Here is a 21,616-nt window from a genome sequence, read left to right as displayed (position 1 = left end):
GTACGCGGGATTGAAATGGTTCGTCAATACGTAGGGAGAAGCAGGAAATTCGCCTCGAAAGACACGGTGGAATACAGGAACCTCTTTGCCTTGGTTATTGCACAAGGTTTAAATTTAATGTAACGTAAGATTAAACCTTTTTTTAAGTGTGTATAGGAATCTAAGTTCATTTAAGTTAAATTTAAAGTTTGTTACGTTACGAGCGCATACGTCAAGTCTCTCTCTTCCATCCGCGAACTCCCCATTGTATTGAATAATGCCTCATTTTATTATTAAACATCATAACCACTAGTTATTTGTTACTCTTTTATTAGATGGTGAATTACAACCAATAAAAATGTTTTTCCGTTGTAACATCCTGTTTTTTGGTGTTTTTTCTGAGGGTGGGAAAGAATTAATTTGTATTCAGTTCATTTCTATGTTGAGTTGAGTAAATCGACATACGAGCTCAGTCCGGAACGCATTAAGCTCGTATCCCAAGGTATGAGTGTATCAAATTTGTCTCGTATCTCAAGGCAAATATTTGCTCGGAATTTTCCTCGTATTTCAAATTTCTCGTATGTTGGGGCACTCGTATGTCAAGGTATTACTGTACTTATAATGACTATAAAGGCATTCAATTCAATTCAAGTCCTCCAGCACAATCCAGTAGGAAGAGGACTTGGAAGAGAAGCCCAATTCCAATGTACCGAAGCCGCGAAGTGGTGAAGGTCTCATTTCATTTTCTGATCCGGTTTATCCTCACTAGGGTCGCGGTGGGTGCTGGAGCCTGTCCCAGCTGACTTCGCGCCAGAGGCGGGGGAAACCCTGAATTGGTGGCTAGCCATTTGCAGGGCACAAGGAGACAAACAACCATTCATGCTCACACTCATACCTAGGGGCAATTTTAGTATCCAATCAGCCTACCATGCATGTCTTTGGAATGTTGGAGGAAACCGGAGTACCCAGAGAAAACCCACGCAGGCCTGGGAAGAACATGCAAACTCCACACAGGTAGACCAACTTGGATTTGAACCCAAGTCTCACACTGTGAGCGGACACGCTTACCACTCATCCGCCAGGCCGCCTGTGGTGAAGGTCACAGTATAGAAACTAGACACTCATCGCAAGCAATGGCGGACTATCTGAAATTCTCGGCTTTGATTGGCTAAAACAGTCTTGACATTTTAAAAAAGTTCGCTCAATATTACTCCACTATAACACATCAGGGGGGAATTATTTGTTCTTTCCCCAATAAAGTTAAACAAGATTCTTTTTGCTACGAGGGACCTGATCAAAAGTTCACTTTTCCTAAAATTGTGATGAGAAGTAGGAGGAGAAAGGCAAGACTGGAGAAATTGTTAGAAAATATTTAATTCGAAAAAGGCATGTCCATAGGATGTTACATTGACATGTCATCTACTGTTCAGCCAGTGGTTTGAGGGCTCTGTCTAACTCAAACGTGTTTTGCATACTTATCCCCAGTTGTAGAAGTAGATCTTCTGCCAGGTGGGCAGGTAATCCATGAGGGGTCCTGAAGAAAGAACCAGTTTATTAGGTGAAGAATGGCTCTACCTCTATGCAATGAGGTACAGACGCTCCCCTACTTACGAACATACGACTTACGAACAACGGTACATACGAACATGTCTGCAAATTGCGTTTATGTCGAAAAATGTTCGTACGTTCGATTTTGTATTGCGCGCCTTTTTCCGAGTAGTGCTTCTTTCCGCCGCTAATACCGACGCCTGGCGCTGTGAGCTCAGCTCACCCAGCATCCACCTTCCTCTGCCCAGTTCGTTGCAGTGCGTAAGTTGCGTAAGTGCATGACGTATCTCCAGTGCGCAAAGAACCTTTTTCATTTTTATCATGAAATATCTCGTGCAGCCATTATTCAATATGGTTGGTGAAAAGTGAAATGCTTCTAGTGAGGGAGGTGCAAGGAAGAGGCAAGCCATTTTCATTTGAAACGAGTGGCAATAATAACAAAGCTTGATGCGCGTGAGAGTGGTGAGCGTTGCACGGGCATACAACTTGAATCGTTCGACCGTCAGTACCATTTATAAACAGAAAGATCGAGCAGCAGGACCCAAATATTGAACGTTGCACAAAGTTTGCAAATCAATTGAATGATGCCATACAGTGCTACCGCATCATTTATGATGAAAAAAAGAAGAAAACTGTGCAATCGTCGTTAGATCGCTTCTTTCGGCCAGTTTCTAATACATAAATCTCTCTCTCTCTCTATACAGTACTGTACATATTCTCTCCATTTTATTAAATGTTTTTTTCAGTACAAACCAATGCATGTTACTTATACAAGCCTTAAACATACAAATGCACTTATATAAACCTTCAATATACTTATATAGGCCTTAAACATAAATTATAATACAAAATATAGCACTGAATCAACTTACAAACAAATTCAACTTATGAACAATCGCTCGGAACCTAACTCGTTCGTAAGTAGGGGAGCGTCTGTATTGGATCTGATTTTGTATGACATTTGACATTATGTAAATCAGAATGAAAAAGTACAGTCCCCCCGTAACCTGGAAATTTCGCACCTAGAGGCATTCGTAAGTAGAGGTATGACTGTACGTTGAAAAAAGTTAACACTTGAGCTCGGTGGACTTACGTGCTACAAGACCTATTCCCGGAACATGATTGGTCAGAAGTCGCAGCAAAAAGAGAATCTTTTTCCTGCAAAGCCGCAAAACAATTTGACAACAAGGCATTCATTTAGAAAAATTGTTTACTGCGTCATCCTCAATTTCAATCAGACTTTAAAATGTGGCATTCATGAACACTCACTCGGAATATCGGTCATAAAATGGGGAGCGGATAAGGTAGTAGAGTAAAAGGAAGGTCCTTCTTTTCATCTCTTCTCTCTCCCATCTGTTATCAAACTTTCTCTCGCGGAGCACTGCAAAGCTTAAAAAACAAGCATAAAAAAGCCGTCACAATCGTCCAGATGGTTCAATAGATGCCAAAAGTATGAAGAATACTGGCACAATAATCCCTCAAATTAAGGATGTCCACTATCCGACCTTCTGATCTTAAATCAATCACATCATTTTCAGATCGCAATCAGGTAATAACAAACAGGTTTTGAAAATGTATTCATTAATTTTCATTTTTAAAGGTTAACTAATGAATGAGCTGACATTGATGATGAGAGATATCCAATCCATTTTGACTGGGAGGGATGACAGTCATTAATTCGTGCTGGAGGCTATTTGGGCCAGAGGCAGGGGATACCCTGTATGTCTTTGGAATGTGGGATGAAACCGGAGTACCCAGAGAAAACCCACGCAGGCCCGGGGAGAACATGCAAACTCCACACAGGTAGACCGACCTGGATGTGAAACCAGGCCGTCGTTTTGACCACGTGCTAACCACTTAATCCGCCAGGCCGCCTGGATGACAGTCAGTAAAAGAAAATATTTGATCGCTGTTCAACCTTCCTCCCAGTACATATGTACATATATGCATACACGCATACACATACATGTTGGGAGACTCGTATGTCAAGTTATGCTGCTCATAAGAACATCATGGGCACTGTCTCTCTCCCCGCAACTCCCTCGTGTAATGTCTCTGCGAGCACTGGGCGGAGCGTTGCATTTTTTCCAGTGTTTTTTTCCCGTTAGTCAGTGCGAATGGCGTATATACTACTTCTCGTTGGCAAGTGGTCGTGCGTTATCCTATTGTGAGGACATTTGTGTGCACCATTTTGGGAATATTTTGAAGGGAATACAAAAGCAAACAACGCTCGATAGGTTCCTTTTAGTTGCATAAGAAAGTCAGGATGGAGGCGGGACATAAAGAGCCAACGGGAGAAGAAAGGTAGCAAAATTTTAAACAAAATTAGAATTAAGTTTAGTGTAAGGTTAGATTAAATTTATTTTTGAGTGTGTCTGCATCATAATTTAAGTTCATTTAAATTTGTTTATGTTATGTTACGAGCGCATTGCCGTGCAGTCAGGGTTCAAATAAAGCCAAGCCGGGAGAAGAAAGGTATCAAAATTTAAAACAAAATTAGAATTAAGTTTAGTTTAAGGTTAGATTAAATTAATTTTTGAGTGTGTCTGCATCATAATCCAAGTTAATTTAAATTTGTTTATGTTATGTTACGAGCGCGTTGCCGTGCAAAAAGTCCCCCCCCCCTCTCTTTCTGTCCGTCTCTCTCTCCCGCCTGCGAAATCTGTATAATTTTAGTACTATTAAACACATTTTAGTAATATTAAACCACTATTTATTTGTTACTTTGTTAATAGATGGCGAATTAGAACAAATAAATGTTTTTCCAATCCAATATCCTGTTTTGGGTGTTTTTTTCAGACGGTTGGAACAAATTAATTTGTTAATTTAATGTTAATGTTAATTTAAAAAAAAAATAGAATTAAGTTTAGTTTAAGGTTAGATTAAATTAATTTTGAGGGTCTGCATCGTAATCCAAGTTCATTTAAATTTGTTTATGTTATGTTACGAGCGCGTTGCCATGCAAAAAGTCCCCCCCTCTCTTTCTGTCCGTCTCTCTCTCTCTCCCCCCTGCGAAATCCGTATAATTGTAGTACTATTACACACATTTTAGTAATATTAAACCACTAGTTATTTGTTACCTTGTTAATAGATGACAAATTAGAACAAATACAAATGTTTTTCCAATCCAGTATCCTGTTTTTGGTGTTTTTTCAGAGGGTTGGAACGAATTAATGGGAAATGTTCGTTTGAGTTACGAGAATATCGATATACGAGCTCAGTCCCGGCACGCATTAAGCTCATATCTCGAGGTACCACTGTATATCGTTATTGTAAAAAAACAGAAATGTTTAAGATATTAACAAACCTGGAAAGTTCCAGGCCTGCGGACACAAGCCACGGCTTCCAGGACTGTTTTCCACATAGCCCGAGGGTGAGCACTGCAGCCATAAAGGAGGCTTTAAGGAGCATAATAGCCTTAAAAGAAAAATGTAATTATTTACTGTATTTTTCGGACTATAAATCGCAGTAGCTTAAAAAAGGCTAAATGAAAGGGAAAAAACTATATAAGTTGCATTTTGGAGGAAATGTTATTTTGAAAAAAACTAAACAAAGGACATGTCATTATAAAATGTTCATATTGTAGAAACAATAAAACAAACTTGAAATGTAGCTTGCTGCCTGCCCTGGCCTCCACCAGCTCACGAGGCATTTTAAAGATGTTTTCAGCATATAACTCTAAGATGCATTTTACCCCTTTTTTCTCTCCGCGCGAGTGTACCATTTGCTCTATAGAGAAGGATAAGGCTAACATCTTTCATCACTTTTAATAAGACAGCAAAGGATTGTTACTGTCATCTGTGTGGAAGCTACTTTAGCAGTATGCCGAAAGAAGAACATAGCCTTGGATCTTGGAACTCATCTACTGCTATAGTTAAGGTATGACGATACAAAAAGAGTCCGAAAAGAGGCCTCTACTATTTCTGTGAAGGGAAATCTGAAAAGGCTGATCCATAAACCTTATAAAGCGTGATTTATGTGTGTGTGTATATGTTAAGATTCTTTCGCTACGTTTGTCCAAACCTTGCAACGTAGAGAGTTGAATTTTTTTTACGGTGGAAACGGCTGTCGGATCCTAATAGACGAGTGATTGAATTTCTTCACCTTCTCTAAGTGTGTAAATGCAATGTTTTATTTTTTAAACAACCATTTTTCAAAAGAGATTTTTTTTAATTGCGCAACAATTGTCTTTTGGTTAAAAAACAAGCAACTCCACCACCAAAGCGATGCTGACTGCAGTTGGCAGTCAGGTAACATAAGCGCTAACTGACTGTGACATTACTATTTCGGCCCAGAGAATCTAAAGATAAAATATTCATTCATAACAAACTAAATTGCCTTTTTGGAGCACTTAACATATGGTGGTAATTCTACTTCTGAAAGTAATTGGTTCCTCAAGTTTCCAGTTCTGTAACTGTAATTTTTTTTATAAGTAAAGCAGTAGTTTTACATATGTAAATTATGTAATTTGTTCCATGGTCCTCAAAAACCCTTTAAAATGATGAAAGTGTCCCATTTTTGGATGAAAGATGTGAGAAACATACAAAAATGAAAGATAATGATTTATCAATGTATTAAAATAAATAAGAATGCAAAAACATTTTCTATTCATGCAGGAGTACTGTACAGTGTAAGGAGGAAGCTAATGTTAGAACACATAAACACACATCAAAACAAATTCAAAACAACTTCTCATTTAAATAGAACTCCAAAGGACTAAGAGTCTCTCCATCTCGTCATTCAGTAAAGAGCCCATGCTAAGGAATCGTTCAGCCCTTTTAATGCTTCCTTCTGCTTCAATTTTGCAACAATAATTTTAAATAAAGAACTCTATGATGAGACATGGCGGGTTGTTATGAGGCTCCAATAGGAAGTCAGCGGTGTTTTGTGGGATTTCGTAACTTTGTTTTCGTGGATTGGACCAGCGATTTGTATATTACTGTCATATCATTTAACATTGTAGTCTTTGACAACCAAAAATGTGATGTCCACACGCCAGGTTATAGAAGGTTAAAGAAACATTATTAAAAGTCGTAAAAGGCAATCGTCTTTGGATATTATTATTATTATTTTTTTAAACGTCCGTCAACCTGCACTGCAGGGCAACTTAAGTCTAAAGAGTTAAGAACCAGCAGCGAGAAATAAAATGAGTGAAAAATTAAATGCCAAAGAAATCATAAAACGTTCATGTTTGTGTTGATTAATGTTGTTGTTTGAATTCTTAATTTTGTGTTTATTAGATGTGTCTTCATGTGTCCATGTGATATCTCTGTTGCCTACTGTTAGATTCCTCTTGTTCACCGGCGTTTTAAATGGGATCCACTTTGCAGGCTTGCTATTCATTTTAGGACAATAAATCATTTTCTTCTCATTTTCTTTCTTTTTGTGTGTTCTCACATCTCATCTCATTTTCTGAAACGCTTTATCCTCATTAGGGTGGCTGGGGTACTGGAGCCTATCCCAGCTGACTGAGAGGTGGGGTACACCCTGAATCGGTGGCCAGCCGATCGCAGGGCACAAGGAGACGGACAAGCATTTACACTCACACCCATACCTAGGGGCAATTTAGAGTGTCCAATCAGCCTACATGCATGTTTTTGGAATATGGGAGAAAACCGGAGTACTCGGAGGAAACCCACGCAGGAGAACATGCAAACTCCACACAGGTGGACGTGACCTGGATTTGAACCCAGGACCCCAGAGCTGTGAGGCTGACGCGCTAACTACTTGCTCCACCGTTCTCACATGTTTCATACAAAATTGGGACACTTTGACCAATTTTAAAGGACAGCTGTGGAACGAATTAGAGAATTTACAAAATTTTCAACTTACAAAAAAAGTTCTGGAACTAATTAATTTCGTAAGTAGAGGTACGACTGTTTATTTGTCTATCACAGAGGTCAGGCAATGTGGAAGGATACAATGTACGAGAGGTCGACTGATGTACACAGTCTCAGCGATGGTCTCATGTAGCCTCAAGGCGGTTGGTTTGTTGTAGAGTTTCTCTTCCTTCGTGCTCCGACTACTCATTTTCTCACTGGCTGCCCGCTGATGCTGAGGCAGTCCGGAGGGTTCTGTCACATCACAAGTGGAAAATTAGCCAATATGCTGTTTCTCAATATTTTGTCATTTAACTAAGCAAGATATTTGACAATGTTGGTGCAATACTCATTGACATGGGGCACAACCTGAATTGGGGGCCCTGAATCGGTGACCAGCCAATCACAGGGCACAAGGATCATTACTCATGTACAACTGGCTCTTATTCTGTTGGGGCTATGTGATTCAGCCCACCCAAAAAAATCATGTACAGTGGTACCTCGACATAGGAGTGCCTCGACATACGAGAAATTTAAGATACGAGTAAAATTTCGGGCAAATATTTATCTTGAGATATGAGACAAATTTTGATCTACGAGCAGACAGCAGACGCGAGAGGCTGCTCATAGGAACATCATGGGTACTGTCTCTCTCGCGCAACTCCCACGTGTAATGTATCTCTGGTTGCAACTCCCTCTTGTAATGTCTCTGCGAGCACTGAGCAGAGCGTTGCCTTTTTTCAGTGTTTTTTTCCCGTTAGTCATTGCGAATGGCGAGGCGATTGTTAATACGAGAGTTATATATAAATCAATCAAAAGCCTTTACAGTGGTACCTCGTCACACGGCCGCTCGTCATACAATATTCTCGTCTTACGACGGAAATTTCGATCGAATAATTCGCCCATCATGCGATCAAAATTTCGTGATGCGACCAAGCCAGGTGGCCATGGCACTGTCTTTTTTGCATATCTTTCGTGTATAACAATATTTACGAGCACCGAATGAGTTATTCAGACCAGGAAACGCACAACGCGCATGCGCGGGGAAAAGAGGGCTTTCTGGGTAATGAAGTATACTCGTGCACACAACGCCGACAGGCAATGGCACTCTTTCTCAGAATAAAACTTTACCCACAATCAATACATGGGTAAGCTCAGCTGCTGCATTTCCTGTTATTTTTATCTAATACGAGGAGTATTATATTACTTCTCGTTCGCTGCTCATAAGAACATCAGGGGCACTGGCTCGCAACTCCCCGCAATAGCATCCCCTCTAGCAACTCTATCATAGGCGCCGTTCGAGGGGATGCGAACACAGATGCTACAAGCTAAAAGGGAGCCGCTAGCCAGTGCCCCCGAAGCTCCCATGAGCAGTGGAGCGATCGCTGATAAAAGACTGCTGCTCGTTGGCTGCTCATAAGAACATCAGGGGCACTGGCTCGCAACTCCCCGCAATAGCATCCCCGGTAGCAACTCTATCATAGGCGCCGTTCGAGGGGATGCGAACACAGATGCTACAAGCTAAAAGGGAGCCGCTAGCCAGCGCCCCCGAAGCTCCCATGAGCAGCGGAGCGATCGCTGATAAAAGACTGCTGCTCGTTGGCAAGTGGTCGTGCGTTATCCGATTGTGAGGACATTTGTGTGCATCATTTTCGGAATATTTTGAAGGGAATAGTACAACAGCAAACAGCCCATCGATAGCGAACGTGAGGGTGGTGTTTGTTCCGTTTATAAGTGCGTTGTGTGGAAAAAAAAAACCGAAGCCCCCCGCCCCTTTTGTGCCCCTCTACCCTCGGCGAAATCCGCCCAATTTTAGTTAGATTAAACCGATTTTATTTCTATTAAACCACTAGTTATGTGTTACTTTGTTAATATATGGGGAATTACAAGAAATAAAACATTTTTTCCAATCCAATATCCTGTTTTGGGTGTTTTTTCAGAAGGCTGGAACGAATTAAATTTTTTTCCATTCATTTCAATGGGAAACATTAAACTTGGTATTCTTAAAATCGCACAGGCGTAGTATGTGTTTTAATATAATACTAGATAACTAGAATCATGACACATACTGCCAGTGGTGGCACTTCGTAGCCTGAAATGATAAAAATACTCTTTCTTCCATTCATGAAAACGTTTCAAACATTACCCAAGCCTCTGTCGTTTCAATGATGCTTACCATGGCCGAGTGATCTGATAACACGTCCTGACCTCTGACCCACAAAGTAAGCGTCCTCTTCCTGCACCACATTACTGTCATCTGTCCCTGACAGGAAATTAACACAAGAAGCTCATTTTGGTTTGTGAAATGTATGTTTAGGATGTCAATTATAGATATGATCATATGTAGTCCAAATGCCATGCACAAACTAGAACCACCAGATAAGAAGCAAGGTATATACATCACTGACCTTTGTCACCTTTTCCTGCACTTCTGTCAAGGGGAATGATGGGAGGTGAAGTCTGGATGCCCGATTTGTACCACAAAAGGAGCACAAGGCGCAAAACTGCCCTTTGGTGATAAAGCGAGAGAAAAACTATGTCAAATAAGTCGCAGACAATGTGATGTGATTCACAAAGAGTTAGAAGTTACACCTAAAAGTGACTGGAAATTCCAATCCCTTTAAAGGCACTTACTTAAAAATTTGAATGAGGGCGATGACCAACCAGCAACCAATTTCGCCACACACCTTTTGGCTGGCCATCTCCAAGAAGACCTCCACATACTCCAACACAGAGAGCCAGGTGAGGACTCTCTGTTGTGAGATGGACTGGACAAAAGAATGAAGGACAAACACTACAGTCATACCTTGACATATGAGCTTAATGCGTTCCGGGACTGAGCTCGTATGTCGATAAACACCACAAAACAGGATATTACAATGGAAAAACATATTTTTATTGGTTGTAATTCACCATCTACTAATAGTGTAACAAAAAAGGAGTGGTTATGATGTTTAATAATAAAATGTGGCATTATTCAACAAGACAGGGAGTTCACGGATGGGAGAAGGAGAGAGAGACTTGACAGATGAGCTCGTAACATAAACTTTAACTTATAAATTAACTTACCGTATTTTCACGACTATATGGCGTATCGCATTTAAAGGCGCAGTATCAGTAAGGAGTGCTATTTCTGTATTTGACACACACACAAGACGCATCGCATTTAAAGGCGCCCCCACAAGATGGTGCTGCGCTAAAGGGAATGTCAACAAAACAGTCAGATAGTTCAGCCAAACTTAATTAATAGATTACAAATCAGCTTTCTGACAACTCCATTCACTCCCAACATGAATAAACAAAATTTTTTTTATTTTCTCCGAGGTTAAAGTATTTGTATTTTCGTGGCACAGCAATAGCATAATAACTCATGTTGAACAGGTGGGCATCTCACCAAAGTTGTCATTAATCGAGTCAGTAATTTCTGCCTTCCTGAAAGCTCGGACTAGTTGAAACTTCCACTGGGAATGACGACGAACATAGAATTAATGTGCTCGATCAACCGAAATGCAAAGCCGTTTTATATATCTCAGCATTCACTGGCGCATCGGAAATAGAGTCTGGGGCTGCTTGCCGTAGTTGCCAGAGCTGTAGCGGTTCAATATTTATCCATATATAAAATATATATATATATATATTTATAGTTCGCAGTCTAGCTTTGAATGCTCTGTTGACGCCAACATCTAGCGGCAGGAGTTCTTTTGTAAATCCAGCCGGAATGACGGCGAGCACCAAATTAGTGTGCTCACTGTCATACTGGGTGTATTGACAAAATAACTATATATCCCAGCAGTCACAGCGCACCGGAAATAGAGTCTGGGGCTGCTTGCCGTAGTTGCCAGAGCTGTTGCGGTTCAATATTTATACATATATAATATATATTTATAGTTCGCAGTCTAGCTTTGAATGCTCTGTTGACGCCAACATCTAGCGGCAGGAGTTCTTTTGTAAATCCAGCCGGAATGACAGCGAGCACCAAATTAGTGTGCTCACTGTCATACTGGGTGTATTGACAAAATAACTATATATCCCAGCAGTCACAGCGCACCGGAAATAGAGTCTGGGGCTGCTTGCCGTAGTTGCCAGAGCTGTTGCGGTTCAATATTTATACATATATAATATATATTTATAGTTCGCAGTCTAGCTTTGAATGCTCTGTTGACGCCAACATCTAACGGCAGGAGTTCTTTTGTAAATCCAGCCGGAATGACGGCGAGCACCAAATTAGTGTGCTCACTGTCATACTGGGTGTATTGACAAAATAACTATATATCCCAGCAGTCACTGCGCACCGGAAATAGAGTCTGGGGCTGCTTGCCGTAGTTGCCAGAGCTGTTGCGGTTCAATATTTATACATATATAATATATATTTATAGTTCGCAGTCTAGCTTTGAATGCTCTGTTGACGCCAACATCTAGCGGCAGGAGTTCTTTTGTAAATCCAGCCGGAATGACGGCGAGCACCAAATTAGTGTGCTCGCCGTCATACTGGGTGTATTGACAAAAGAACTATATATCCCAGCAGTCACTGCGCAGTACTTGGAGGATGGCGTACCCTATCGACTGATTTATTTTATTTTATCGTGATAACATTTTTAGTATTGGTCCATATATAAAGCGCACTGGATTATAAAGCGCCCGGTCTATTTTGGAGAAAATTTAAGACTTTTAAGTGCGCCTTATAGTCGTGAAAATACGGTAGATTCCTATACACACAATTAAAAAAATTTTAATCTTACGTTACACTAAATTTAAACCTTGTGCAATAACCAAGGCAAAGAGGTTAATGTATTCCCCCGCTGTTTTCGAGCGAACTTCCTGCTTCTCCATACGCATTGGCGAGCCAGCTCAGTCACACGTGCACTACTCATGTTTTTCGATTCGATTCGTGCTTAATATCGATTGTCATCATACGCCTTTTTCTTCGCACTACCCTTCATTGCACTGGCTTGATTAGGATCCATTGTTTCCCTTAATTCTGCACTCACTAATGCAAAAAAAACACAGAGAAAATGCAACGCTCCACCCAGTGGTCATAGAGATCTTTGCACGAGGGAGATGCAGCTGTCTCGAATCCTCCTATCTCAAAATTTGTCTCGTATCTCATGGTAAATATTTCCTCGGAATTTTATTAGTATCTTAAATTCCTCGTATGTCGGGGCACTCGTATGGTATTACTGTATTTGAACATGTGTGACATGCTAAAGTATTTATCGGTATTCGATTATTGATGCCTCGATCCACATGGCAAGTGTGACGTGTTAAGGTGTATGTCAGTGTTCGATTGTTGATGCCTTATGCAAGTCGCTTGACCAACAAGGGAGATTTTTCTTCATACCAGTAATGCTGCATTGAGAAAGCAACAACGAATCACTATTGTGATTATTTCTCCCTGTGTTTCAAGCAAAAATGCAGGGTGCAACACATGCAGATGTTAAATTGTACAGAGTGCTTATAAAGTCTCTTTGACTTTGTATGTATTACAAAAGCAAATAAGGTATTTTATTCAGACGTTCTATTGTGAACAGAATTTAATAAATAAAGGTTGTTTTTACAAACATTGCCTTTATCCCCTTTGTGATATGTGGTGGTGTTGAATGAACCCCCCCAAAGTCTACCCCTCCAGGGAAGGCACAATGTGTCTCGTGTGACTGAGCAACCAACAAAATTATTTTCTTCATCTGCAAATATCCAAACCGATTAAACTGAACCATTCATTCATTTTCTGTACCGCTTATCCTCAGAAGGGTCACGGGGGGTGTTGGAGCCTATCCCAGATTACTTCAGGCACCAGGCCGGGGGACACCCTGAATTGGTGGCCAGACAATTGCAGGGCACAAGGAGACCGATAAACATTGACCCTCATATTCATACCTAGGGGCAATTTAGAGTGTTTAACCAGCCTACTCTGCGGAGTAGCTGGGAAAAAAAACACGCACGCCCTGGGAGAACATGTAAATGCCACACAGGAAAGTCCACACCTGGGATCGAACCCCCAGTCTCATAACTGTGAAGCCAATGCATTAATCACTCGTACACTGGGCTGCCTAAACTTAAGCAATACATCCTTAATCATGTTTTAATTGATCATATATCATCCTTTCACCAGTCCTCACCACAGTCAGCGCACAATTCAAGCCTTTGCGCAGGATGCTGTCATTGAAGAGCACAAGCAGATTCGATGCAGAGTAGACTGAAAAAAAACACACACTGTCAGTAAATCTCATTGATATCACAAGTAGATGATTTTATAAGAAAGATAGTCCACCAAAATAGCGAATGTGGCTGGAATAGCCCATTTTACTTGAGCACAGCAAGCCAAAAAGATCAACAATTCAGGGTTGAGCTACACAAAAATATAGGCTTTTTGTGGAAGGGGGACTTTTGAAGATTTCATATTAGTCTTCCCTCGAATATCGCGGCTTCAACTTTCGCGCATTCACTTATTTACGGATTTTTTTCTGAGGCATATTAAAAAAAAGGTTAATAAAAATCTACGCTGAAACTCGCAACCAGAAAACGGATAAAAAATGACGGAGGTCAGGACAGCGCTTCGTCTCTCAGCGCCGAAGAACGTATCTACAATAGAGGCAGAATGGCCGCTCCAAATATAATCTATACAGTGCTTGGATTGCCTCTTATCATTTTCTCTTTTGGTGAGAGTGACTTTTGCGTATTTTTTTTCAAATCACCGTTGAAAATGCCTCCTAAATATTGACATTCCTTGATATGCTAAATGAGTAGCACGCAATTGCGGCATAAATGAATCCAGACTGTGGCGTTCTATTGTACATAATTCAGCTGGTAGGAACGGTTTTAATGTTAATGGGCTCAGCCATGCAGTTAAAATGGAGACATGCGTGTTGTTGCGTGTTGCTAAACCAAGTGCTATCCTGAAAAGACCTAAGACTTCCGGGTCTCATTTTTAGAGAAAAAAAACTAAACAAGAGGAGGATTTGCGTGAAAAAGCCGCCTCATGGTGCAAATAAATACAAATACATTCTCAGAGATGAAGAGGTCCAAGCTGTAGCGGCTGGATGAAATGAACCAGCATTATGATGGATTTATGCCGTAGATACAGCCATGAAGCTGGTATGACGATAGGACGTCAACACACTGCATGGAGCCACTCGGAAGCAGAAAATAGAGCTCCGTGCACGGCTAATTGACGGTTAGTTGCCACAGAGGAGTGAAGTGGAAGTTTAATTTCTCGGCCGGCAATCCGGTGGCGCATGCAGCCGCGTCGGCCGGCCATTCAGTGGCACATGCCGGCGACGTCTGCCCCGTCCAGCCCCGGCCGGAACAGGAATAAAATTATGGATAAGGAAATGCATTTACTTTTTGGGGGATTTTAAAACTTGGATCTTTTTCGTATCTCGAGGCACTCATTTGCATATAAAAAGCTTTTGCTTTTAAAAGCTTTTAAAAGCTTAACCTGAAAATTTTGTACCTACAGTTGTGGTCAAAAGTTTACATACACTTGTGAAGAACATAATCTCATGGCTCTCTTGAGTTTCCAGTTATTTCTACAACTCTGATTTTTCTCTGATAGAGTGATTGTAACAGATACTTCTTTGTCACAAAAACATTCATGAAGTTTGGTTCTTTTATGACTTTATGGGTGAACAGAAAAAAGTGATCAAATCTGCTGGGTCAAAAATATACACACAGCAGCGCTAATATTTGGTAACATGTCCCTTGGCCATTTTCACTTCAATTAGGCGCTTTTGTAATGTCTCAAAAGCTCCAGTATTTGTATTCAATCAATAAATGATGCTAGGAAGTGGATTTTACCTCATTTTAGTGCATTTTTTGTCATTTCACGTATGGACGTATCGACGTTCATCGCTGTCTTTTTACCGGGGAAATGATACTCCGGGCCCGGTTCTGATGTCTAAAAAGCTCCAGTATTTGTATTTAATCAATAAATGCTGTTTTTGGCTGGATTTTACCCAATTTTCGGGCAATGTTTGCCCGTATGCCATTGACGTTCATTGCTGTCTTTTCCAGGGAAAATCACCCCCTGGCCTGGTTTTAATGTCTGAAAAGCTCCAGTATTTGTATTTAATCATGAAATGCTGCTAGGAAGTGGATTTTACCCCATTTTTGTGCATTAATTTATTGATTATTTTTATGTGTCGCAGCTGTAGCTGCAGTTGAGGTTTTATAGCCATAAAATAGTTTTTGAGGGTTGGATTGATACGTTGAAGGCGCTACCAGAAAATGCACCGCCCGCCACTGGGTAACATGTCCCTTGGCCATTTTCACTTCAATTAGGCGCTTTTGGTAGCCATCCACAACTTCTGGCAAGCTTCTGGTTGAATCTTTGACCACTCCTCTTGAAAGAATTGGTGCAGTTCAGTTAAATTTGATGGCTTTCTGACATGGACTTGTTTCTTAAGCATTGTCCACATGTTCTCAATGGGGTTTAAGTCAGGACTTTGGGAAGGCCATTCGAAAACCTTAATTCTAACCTGATTTAGCCATTGCATTACCACTTTTGATGTGTGTTTGGGGTCATTGTCCTGTTGGAACACCCAACTGCGCCCAAGACCCAATCTTCGGGCTGATGACTTTAGGTTATCTTGAAGAATTTGAAGGTAATCCACCTTCTTCATTACTCTCTGTAAAGAACCAGTTCCATTGGTAGCAAAACAGCCCCACAACATAATACCACCACCATGCTTGACGGTAGGCATGGTGTACTTGGGGTTAAAGGCCTCACCTTTTCTCCTCCAAACATATTGCAGGGCATTGTGGCCAAACAGCTCGATTTTTGTTTTGTCTGACCACAGAACTTTCCTCCAGAAGGTCTTATCTTTGTCCATGTGATCAGCAGCAAACTTCAGTCGAGCCTTAAGGTGCCGCTTTTAGAGCAAGGGCTTCCTTCTTGCGCGTCAGCCTCTCAGTCCATGGAGATGCAAAACACGCTTGACTGTGGACACTGACACCTGTATTCCAGCAGCTTCTAATTCTTGGCAGATCTGCTTTTTGGTGATTCTCGGTTAAATATAGACCCTTCCGATCAATTTTCTCTCCGCAGCAGGTGATAGCTTGCGTTTTCTTCCTGATCGTGGCAGTGACAAAACTGTGCCATGCACTTTATACTTACAAACAATTGTTTGGACTGTTGCTCTTGGGACCTGCAGCTGCTTAGAAATGCTTCAAGTGACTTTCCTGACTTGTTCAAGTCAAAGAATTGCTTTTTCAGATCCATGCTGAGCTCCTTTGACTTTCCCATTGTAGCGTTTGTGGGCGTTTGCATCCAATGAGCCCTATTTAAATGGCCTCAGAGAAGTCACCAGCTGTAGTCACTCATAATCACTCACAAGAAATTAAGAGGCCATGCTATGAAGCTCATTTCACTGACATAACTTTCTAAGTCACCAAAATTGCTAATTCGTGTTGCTGTATGTATATTTTTGACCCAACAGATTTGATCACTTTTTCTGTCAACCCATAATAAAGTCATAAAAGAACCAAACTTCATGAATGTTTTTGTGACAAAGAAGTATCTGTTCCAATCACTCTATCAGAGAAAAATCAGAGTTGTAGAAATAACTGGAAACTCAAGAGAGCCAGGACATTATGTTCTTCACAAGTGTGTGTGAACTTTTGACCACAACTGTAGAGGCATTCGTAAATTGAGGAATAACTGTATTATGTTGAGCACATCTCTTACTATGTATTGATTATTTATTCATCATTACTATAAATTGATATGTTTCTTTGTTTGTTTTTGAGTCCATAGACTTAACGAGTGGTGCTCTCAACAACTTGGCGCTGAACGTCTCCAAAACCATGGAACTCATCCTGGACTTCAGACGAACCAAGGCTGCTCCTTTCTGCTGATCTCACTTGGACTACTTATTTATTTATTTATTATTTAATGTATTTGTATTTTATTTGTGTGTTTGTTGTTGTTATTTGTGACCTACGTGGTGAAAGCCTTCAATCTCATTATACTTGTATAATGACTATAAAAGCATTCAATTAAATTCAATTCAAATGCCTAATTTGCTATAGCACAATTACACAAAACTCTTTACTAGGTTTTAAATGGTCATTGTCTCAACTAGTTAGTAAATGTATTGACATTTAACATTAAAGAAATGACCTAACAACTCACATCCATTGCATCATTTTATGAATTTGTTTCTGTTTCCTTCTGACTGGGTTTCACTTTCATGTCTAGTCATACTGGCTTAAGACCAGAAACTTGTTCCATTTACAATTTTTTTATCAATGTCTATTTACAGGAGGGATAATTTAGCCATTTTTGCACATATACTACATACAACAAGGTACACTGCATTTTGTGTCTGTACACCAGAGTTAAAAAAATGTGGAGACAGTTCAACATTCCGTTGGATGAGAAAGTGTCTCAAAACTTTTGACCAAGTGTTCACACATATAACACTTAAATTAGAGAATAAATTCTGTTTTTTTAGATATAAAATTCGATGATCATTAACCAATTTGTCCCAATATTGTAAACCGTGTTTATTGCCATTGAACCTTTGAACAGCGTATTCTTTCAGTTTATTGTGGACCTCCTTTGCCAAGAGATAAAAGTGAGGATAGTCAGTGGAGCATATTTACATTAGTACATACAGGTAATTTTAAAAAGAAAAAGTTGATGAATGAAAAATCCACACCTATTGTCTGGAAGTGTTCAGAGGTTTCAAAAATGTGTAAATCGAGAAAAAAATAGTTTGTAATTAAGTGCAATCTATGCCTAAAAATTAGGTTTGAAGTACAACAGTATCTAATAAAAGAGTCAATTCAAGATTCAGCCTTTAATATTACATTAATGTGATGTTCAGGTTTACCTTGTGTTTGAGATTTATTTTAAGAACGAGTTTGTTACAATGTATGTATTTTAGCTGTGGAAGTTACTATAATGTAATGCATTTATATTTTTACGACAGCCTTTGACAAAATTATGGTATTGCATATTCCTGGTGGATGGTCACTCAATTTAGTAATTAATAATATAATAATAATCAGACATTATTATTATATTATTAATATTTATTAATACTTATTTTCCACCATGATTTGCAAATAAATTTTTGAAAATCAAACAATATGATTTTCTGGGTTTTTGTTCCACATCCTGTCTCTCATGGTTGAGGTTTACCCATGTTGACAATTACAGGCCTCTCTAATCTTTTCAAGTAGGATAACTTGCACAATTGATGGTTGACTAGATAATTATTTGCCCCACTGTATATACACACACACGCACACACAAAACATTATTCTGGCACATTACAAAACGTAAAAAAATAAGAAAGGCCTTTTCTTTTTATGTCTAATATACATATATTTTGCAACATTGCATCATTCTCAATGCTTTTTCACTTTCATTCTCGCTCAATGACGATACTGATGCACTTTGAAGCTTAATAGATGTCTATCGGATCCTTTTTTAAATAGGTCACACATTTATTTTAAAATATGACACCAATCATACACAAAACATTATTCTGGAACATTACAAAACGTTAAAAAAAGAAAGGCTTTTCTTTTTATGTCTAATATACATATATTTTGCAACATTGCATCATTCTCAATGCTTGGTTTTCATCTTCATTCTCGCTCGATGAGGATACTGATGCACTTTGAAGCTTAATAGATATGTTTCGGCTGCTCTTTTTAAATATGTTACACATTTATTTTAAAATATGGCAAGCTACTTTGTCACAATGTCATTTTGTTTCATGTGGAATCTGGGCTTCCCTGCTGAAGCTATTGCCCCCGTGACTCGACCTCAGATGAACGGAGGAAGATGAAGATGAAAAACTGCTTTTTATTACATTAGCATATTGATGAAAAGGACAACTTGATTAAACTCAACATTACAATTCATATTGATTCAATAGATGTATTACAGTGGTACCTCGACATACGAGTGGTCCGACATATGAAAATTTTGAGATACGAGTAAAATTTCGGGCAAATTTATCTTGAGATACGAGACAAATTTTAATATACAAGCAGACAGTGGACGCGATAGGCTGCTCATAAGAACATCATGGGCACTGTATCTCACCCCGCAACTCCCTTGTGTAATGTCTCTCTGGTCGCAACTCCCTCTTGTAATGTCTCTGCAAACACTGCGTTGCCTTTTTTCAGTGTTTTTTTCCCGTTAGTCATTGCGAATGGCGAGGCGATCGCTAATACGAGAGTTATATATACTACTCGTTGGCAAGTGGTCGTGCGTTGTCCTATTGTGAGGACATTTGTGTGCATAATTGTCAGAATATTTTGAAGGAAATACAAAAGCAAACTACCATGGATAGGTTGCATCTGAAACTCAGGGTGGAGGCAGGGCAAACAGAGCTAACCCGGCCGGGAGAAGAAAGGTATCAAAATTTAAAACAAAATTCGAATTAAGTTTAGTGTAAGGTTAGATTAAACTTATTTTGAGTGTGTCTGCATCGTAATCCAAGTTCATTTAAATTTGTTTGTTATTTTACGAGCGTTGCCGTGCAAATAGTCTCCCCCCCTCGCCCCTCTGTCCTCTCTCTCTACCCTCCGCGAAATCCGTATAATTTTAGTTCTATTAAACACATTTTAGTATACTATTAAACCACTAGTTATTTGATACTTTGTAAATAGATGGCGAATTAGAACAAATAAAACATTTTTTCCAATCCAATATCCTGTTTTTGGTGTTTTTCAGAGGGTTGGAACAAATTAATTAGTTTTTAGTTCATTTCAATGGGAAACGTTCGTTTGAGTTACGAGAAAAATCGACATACGAGCTCAGTCCCGGAACGAATTAAGCTCGTATCTTGAGGTACCACTGTAATTGGAAAGTAAAGCTACAGCCATGAGGAAAAAGACACATAACTAGTGGTTTAATATTACTAAAATGTGTTTAATAGTACTAAAATTAGACAGATTTCAAAGGGGGGAAAGAGAGAGAGGACAGAGAGGGGGCGGAGAGGGGTGGTCACTTTTTGCAAGGCAACACGCTCGTTTAATAACAAACAAATTTAAATGAACTTGGATTATGATGCAGACACTCAAAAATAAATTTAATCTAACCTTACACTAAACTTAATTCTAATTTTGTATATAAGTTTGATACCGGCCGGGTTGGCTGTATTTGCCCCGCCTCCACCCTGACTTTCTCTATCGATGTGCTGCTTGCTTTTGTATTTTCTTCAAAATATTCCGAAAATGATGCACACAAATGTCCTCACAATAGGATAACACACGACCACTTGCCAAAGAGAAGTAATATATACTCGTACTAGCGATCACTACGTCATTCGCGCTGAGTGGCGGGAAAAAAAACACTGAAAAAAATGCAACGCTCCATCCAGTGCTCGTAGACATCTGTTATACATGAAAGAGATGCGGCAAAAAGACAGTGCGCTACAATGATAAACAGCCTCTCATGTCTTGGCCACCTGGCTTTCTCGTATCTCGAATTTTTTCGCGTATCTAAAGATAATTATTTGCTCGAAATTTTACTCGTATCTCGAAATGCTCCTATGTCGGGGTGCTCGTATGTCGAGGTACCACTGTACCTTTGTTTTCCCCTTCAGTGCTGCGTCCTAGTAGCAAACGGAAGACAGGGAAGTCGCTTCCGGTTCCGAGTTTTAGCGTGGATTTTCACATTTTTATGAACTTAAAAAACTATTTTTTTTCAGTGCTGACTCCTACTAGCAAGCAGAAGACAGGGGGAGTTGCTTCCGTTTGCGAGTTTCAGCGTGGATTTCACATTTTTATGAACTTTAAAAAAAAAAAATAGTGGGGGAAAATCGCGAAGTAGTGAATTCGCGATAAGTGAAGACGCAATAATCGAGGGATAGGTATTATCGTTTCTTACCTAGTTCAGAGATTTCATGGGAGTCCGAATATCTTCCTGCCAAAAAGAGAATCTGTGATGATGGTTTCCTCGAGATAATTGAAATTATCATGATTTTTGTATTTATTTATTTTTAATTCAGCATTGTTTTCCTTTTTAACTCACTAACCTGCTATCAGATATGAGATGGTTCGGACAGCGGTCTCCACCTTAGCTGACGCAGTTGGGTTTGTTCTTACATACTCCGTGTACCGCTCATAAAGCCTCGTCACTTTTTCAATGTGCTCTTTGAAACGAGACATTTTAGACAATCTACATTGAAATATTGTTGGAAAATGCGGGTATCGGTAAACGTTTTGAGTTACTAAGCCGCGAGTAAACAAACCACAATTCACCTAATAGACCCGGGGTTCCGGGAATTATGGTACACCCCAATTATAGT

At 39.7% G+C, this 21,616-nt stretch overlaps 1 protein-coding gene across 1 annotated transcript; it reads right to left on the bottom strand.

The window, feature by feature from the left end:
* Positions 1 to 1,333: 1,333 nt before the first annotated feature.
* pex16 (peroxisomal biogenesis factor 16) lies at positions 1,334 to 21,612 on the bottom strand. Its single transcript, XM_077619821.1, has 11 exons — positions 21,344 to 21,612; positions 21,196 to 21,231; positions 13,463 to 13,539; positions 9,981 to 10,114; positions 9,755 to 9,855; positions 9,523 to 9,609; positions 7,449 to 7,601; positions 4,835 to 4,907; positions 2,797 to 2,916; positions 2,621 to 2,685; positions 1,334 to 1,513 (listed from the first exon to the last, which is right to left on the bottom strand). Exons 1-11 carry the CDS (start codon positions 21,474 to 21,476, stop codon positions 1,455 to 1,457), a joined length of 1,038 nt encoding a protein of 345 aa, XP_077475947.1. The 5' UTR covers positions 21,477 to 21,612; the 3' UTR covers positions 1,334 to 1,454.
* Positions 21,613 to 21,616: the final 4 nt, after the last annotated feature.

The sequence above is a fragment of the Stigmatopora argus genome, chromosome 2, assembly GCF_051989625.1.
Source record: "Stigmatopora argus isolate UIUO_Sarg chromosome 2, RoL_Sarg_1.0, whole genome shotgun sequence".
Taxonomy (NCBI): domain Eukaryota; kingdom Metazoa; phylum Chordata; class Actinopteri; order Syngnathiformes; family Syngnathidae; genus Stigmatopora; species Stigmatopora argus.
Note: the sequence above shows the minus strand (reverse complement) of the source record. Positions and strands in the feature narration are given on the sequence as shown.